Source organism: Callorhinus ursinus, unplaced genomic scaffold, assembly GCF_003265705.2.
Source record: "Callorhinus ursinus isolate GAN/ISIS: 27379988/994484 unplaced genomic scaffold, GSC_fseal_2.0 scaffold31, whole genome shotgun sequence".
In the NCBI taxonomy this organism is placed as follows: domain Eukaryota; kingdom Metazoa; phylum Chordata; class Mammalia; order Carnivora; family Otariidae; genus Callorhinus; species Callorhinus ursinus.
Genome location: NW_027397093.1, coordinates 15,309,517 through 15,314,588, shown reverse-complemented (window position 1 = coordinate 15,314,588; position 5,072 = coordinate 15,309,517). Strand labels below are relative to the sequence as shown.

Here is a 5,072-nt window from a genome sequence, read left to right as displayed (position 1 = left end):
AAGTATGATTATCCTCATTTTGCAAAGGAGAGACTGAGCAGCCCAGTAACTTGCCAGAGTCTGAAACCCAAATTGTGGGACTACAGAGCTCATTTCTCTCCCACTGGAGAAGGGGTTCACAGGGAGCAGCTTATGAGAGTCGGCAGGAGGGTGGGGATACGAAAACATCAGGAAAGAGGCTGAGGTTGATTGTTCACTCCCTTGACAGGTGGCACTCTTCCCTATTTATCCTACTTACACTTCTGGCCCCAGCTCAAAGACCACCTCTTCCAGGAAGCCTTCCTTCCTTCAAGTTACAGTTATTTACACCCGCCTGTGGTTCATGCCCCTACTGGAGTTGGAGCTCCTTGAGGGTAGGGTTGGGTCCTACTCAAAAGGCATCCCCCCAGCAGGCTCAGCAAACTCTCATTGGTGGGTTGAGCCCGAGCCGAGCCGTCTTTCCACCCAGGGCAGAGGGACTCCCTCCTTCTGGGTTTTTCCTCCATGGGCTCCACTACCCTTTCTTCCTCCTGTTCTTCTCCCTCCTCCTTCCTGTCCTCCTTTCTTTCTCTCCTCCCCATCATCTTTTCTCCTTCACCCTTCCTTCCCGGAGGCGCCCCCTTTTTCCCTCCTCCCCGCCGAGCCGCCCCCGGGCCCGGCAGCTGCAGTTCCCCCGGCGACCTGCAGAGGGGGCCGCGCCGCTGCGGCGCGCGCTTCCTGTGAGGTCAGGTGGGAGGAAGCGGCCAGGGAGCCGCCGGGAGTGGACGCCGCCGAGGCCGGGAGCCGCGCCCGCAGGTGGGTGTCCGGGCCCGGGGCGAGGGCTAGCGGGAGCGTATCCCTCCCCTCCCCCGGGCCGGGCTCGGCAGCTGGGGCGATGCCCCCTCCCTGCAGCGCCCCCCCCCCCCGCCCCCTGCCCTCCAGCACGCCCCCCGCGACCGCCCCCCTCCCCGAGTCAGGTGTCCCCAAGCCGGCTGCAGCCTCAGCCCACCCAGGGGGCGCTGGGGGACAAAGCACCGAGGGACTGCGGAGCTCCGTGACCCGCTTGGCCTTCTGCAGGGACCAGCGGGCTTCAGAAAGGGGACCCCGCCTGTCCCAGGCTCTAGGCCAAGGGCAACAGAACAGGGGCTCTTAACCCCTTTTGGCGTGTGTGTCGCAAGTGCTTTTCAGAATTTGGGTGAAAACTGTGGCTTGTCTCCTGCGAAAAAATGGCTTTTACGCAGACTCGGGGAGAGCCATGGAAGGACCCCACCCCCACCTCCAGCCCACGGACACCCTTGGGGTCTGCGGAGTGGGGCCCTTCCAGAGCCATCCGCTATTTTGGGCAGGCTGGCCCCGCCCCCGATAGCCAAGGCGGGACTGGTGTCATCTGAGAGGTGAGGGGCAGGCAAGGGGCGTGCCGCCTGCCGGAAGGGTCTGCTCCTCCACCCAGCGCTGGTGGCCCTGCGGCCTTGAGTGTGGTCTGCTGCCAGGCAGTGCACCTAAAGTAGCTCTGAAGTGGGCCCGGATCCGCTCTGGGGAGAAGGCCCAGGTCCTTGGCAGTTACTCCCAATGGGCCCTTTTTAACGGACCGGAAAGGGCAACACTAGGGATCTGGGTGCCCTGGACTCCCTGCTTAGAGCCCAGAGAAGGGCCTCTGGCTTCAGGGTATGTCTCTATTGCCTCTAGATGAGTGGTCCTGGGCAAGCCAGTTAGACCCCTCTGGGTCTCCGACTGTACCCAGCTCCGCAGAGTGTGGGGAGGCGTGAGATGGGCCTGGGCCGCACAGCAAGGGCTCTCATCCCTGAGGTTGCTGGCGCTGCTGGGTCGCAGAACTTCCAGCAACAAGGCTCCCTTTGGTAGTTTTCCCAGCGGACTCAATGTCTGAAAGATTTTCATCTGTCAGATAACTTGCATTGATTTCTCTCCTTGTAATGAACCGGACGCAGCGCCTGCTCAGTGCGGGTAACCAGTGTGGGCACCCAGAACTGCCATTGCCTGCACTGAAGGCAAGCATCTCCTTACCTCTCATAAAATATTTCTTTCAGCTTTTTGAGGTCTGGGGAAAGGCGCAGCCCAGCGGGGACCCCTCGCTCCTGGGAGGATGGTGCGGATCTTGGCCAATGGGGAAATTGTGCAGGATGACGACCCCCGCGTGAGGAACAGTCTCCCCTCGCGTGGTAGCACCCCCCGACAGGTAGGCGCCCAGGGGAGCAGTTGGCCTCCTGCCCTCCGTGTCCGTTACTCCTTAGCAACCAGAAGCTCTCTGGCTAGTCATTCGCCTTCTCTAGCCAGGAGCCCTCTTCGCAGAGAGCCGGGCTAAAGAGCGTTGGGGGTCCAGACTCGGGGAAAATGGCAGATTTCTTGCAATCTGCAATAGGAGCTGCCTGCCTCCCCAGTTCTCATCCTTCCGGGCAGCCTTCCCGGACCTGGAATCCAAGAGCCCTCTCTCCCTTGACCTGGCTCTCCCCGCTGCAGCCTGCATCTTTCTTTTAAGAGTCTGTTGGCTGAGAGGGAATGGGAGGAGGTGGAGAAGAGGAGCCCACGGCCACCCAGTGATGGCGTTACAGGGGGGAGCGAGGAGTATTAGAAATGGCTGCCCCCAAGCTCTGCCCTGTAGTCCAGCCCCCCCTTGCCCCCTTCCACTTCTCGGACCTGGGCGCCTTCTCCCTGGCAGGACGTGGGGAGTAGAGCCTGGCATTTTCCGTACTCTGAGAGCTTGTGACTCGGTGACGGGGATCCCTGCGGGGTGGCGTCCGGGGAAGGTGTGGCCCTCTGGGGGCTGGAGGGGCGGGCGGGGCCCAGCCCAGAAGATTCCCCTGTTCTCTGATACTTCATCTCCAGGGATGCTTTCTCTGGATTCATTCCTCTCTCTGTGTTCACCTTCCAGAGCTTTCTCAATAGGGGCCATGGCGCCCCCCTGGGGGGCTCGGGCCCTCGCCAGCAGCAGGCTGGGGCTAGGCTGGGTGCTGCTCCGTCCCCCTTCAATGACCTCAACCGGCAGCTGGTGAACATGGGCTTCCCCCAGTGGCATCTGGGCAACCATGCTGTGGAGCCAGTGACCTCCATCCTGCTCCTCTTCTTGCTCATGATGCTCGGCGTGCGCGGACTCCTGCTGGTGGGCTTCATTTACCTGGTGTCCCACCTGAGTCAGCGGTGACCTCTGGGAGCGCGCGGGGCCGGCATGCGGGAGAGGGAGTTTGGGGGCCTTGGGGAGGGGTCTGGTGGTGCCTTGAAGGTGTGCTCATAGAAGGCGTTCCACGGTGCATGAAGCACGAGGCAGAGGAAGTCTCTTGTCGTGCATTCCCCAAGTATTGGGTGGGTACCCACATCCCCTTGAGATGTTTTTAGATAGTATTGGGCCTGCGTTAAGCACAGAGTCAGAGCAAGAAAGGGATTCCCTTTCCAATTCTCTTCCAACCCTTTTATGCCAAGAAGAAAGTCTCAGCTTGGTGCCAATATGTTCTCATGCCTCTGGAACTCATGCCTGACTTCCCCTGTTACTAGGGAGAAGGCCTTGGGCTTAAGGCTGTTGGGGAAAGTTTCCAGACTTTTATAGCTCTGTTTTGTTTTAATGGTATATTTTTAATTGGCTACCTGTTATTTATGACAAGTACAGGTACCTCCTTATTGTGGTGGCCTTTTCAATAAATAAATTTAACTAAAAATGAATCCATGTAAAGACATTCATAAGTGATTGCATGGTTGCGTGCACATCTGGAAGACATGAGGAAGGTGGTTGGGAGTGATTGGGACTGGGAACAGGGTGGAGGTGGGCAGTTGACCTAGGATGGGTGGAGGGGGGCTGGGAGCCTGGAGGGGGTCCAGGTAAAGCCTGGATGTGGGCCCCTTGTCTGATGCTTGGGTGACTTCTGGCTGACGGAGATGTCAGCCTGCCCAGGGGGCACGGGGTCCTCTGGCCAGAATGGCCAATGAGGTTACGGGGTCGGTACAGACCCCCTGGCCCAGGGGCTCTGCCTAGAGGCTGCTCAGCCTCCCTGCTATGCCACACTCTCCTTAAAAGGCAGGAGGTCTTGGCACTGACTACTCAGTGCGTGTGGATGAGTGGAGGCCTTGAGTTGTGGCTGGTAAGCCCTAGGTCTGGGTGGAGGCCCTGTTGGAGGATGACCGAGGGCTCTGGGCTCACAGTGGTCAGGGGGAGGCTGGGTGAGCCTGAGGCCTTCTCTTGTCCGGGGACCAGATTTTTCACCCTCCTCTTAGGATTTTTCTGGGGTTGGGGGAGGAAGGCAGGTTTAGGAGGTGCCCCTTGAAGGCCAGGGCTCTAGAGCAAACCATCATGGGGTGTATGTGGGGAGGATGGGGTGAGTTTGAGATCGAGATTGATTCTGTCCCTCCTCCTGAGAGCCTGGGCATATTGCTCAGGAACAGGACCCCGCCTCCCCTCCCCCCACACATACACCCCGGTGCTCCTGTGCTCGCCACTGCCCTTGAGGGGGCTGGTGGCCTTTATCACAGACAGTCATGAAGGAGCTTTGTGGTGCTGGAACTGGACTCCTTTCTCCATGTTTTCTGTGTCTTGATTTTTCAGCAGCTGTTGGAACATGGCTTCCCTTAAGGATGTGCATATGGCGGGGAGGGTGCTGGGCCCTTGGGGGTATTGCAGAAAGGGAAAGGTGGGAAAGGAGTGGCTCCCACCGGGCCTGGGCAAGGGGAGGTGGTACCCAGGTCTGGCCGGTGTCCCTGCTGTTCCCGTGCTGTTCCTCCTGCTCTGGCATATCTGCCACACGCTTGCGCAGCCCCCACTTTCCTATGGCTCCAGCCGAACAGCTGTGGGGAAGGAAGGACGCTGCACCACCCTCCCCCTTCCCTCGAACTACCCCCCCCACCCCTGCATGGCCCTCTGGGGCCAGGCTTTCCCTTTCTTTTTCTTTTGCAAAGCTGTGGGATTCTGAAGAAATAAATCTTGAGTGAACCCCTAATATATAAAGTTCCTTTAAGGGGTATGAATCCGGGTCCACAGATTCAGGGCTGAGAACTGTCTTTTTTCTAGAATTTAGTTTCTGTTCCCAAAGCCTGAGCCTTCTGAGGAGAATTGAGGGTCCTTTAGAGAAGGCAGGGGAGACCAGGCTTTTCCTCCCTGCCCCTGACTAGGAGAC

At 59.0% G+C, this 5,072-nt stretch overlaps 1 protein-coding gene across 1 annotated transcript; it reads left to right on the top strand.

Annotated features, from left to right (window-relative positions):
- The first annotated feature begins 675 nt into the window (after nt 1-675).
- On the top strand, nt 676-3,631 carry FAM241B (family with sequence similarity 241 member B). The gene is made up of 3 exons (XM_025850287.2): nt 676-774; nt 2,004-2,152; nt 2,846-3,631. Exons 2-3 carry the CDS (start codon nt 2,060-2,062, stop codon nt 3,113-3,115), a joined length of 363 nt encoding a protein of 120 aa, XP_025706072.1. The 5' UTR covers nt 676-774; nt 2,004-2,059; the 3' UTR covers nt 3,116-3,631.
- Nucleotides 3,632-5,072: the final 1,441 nt, after the last annotated feature.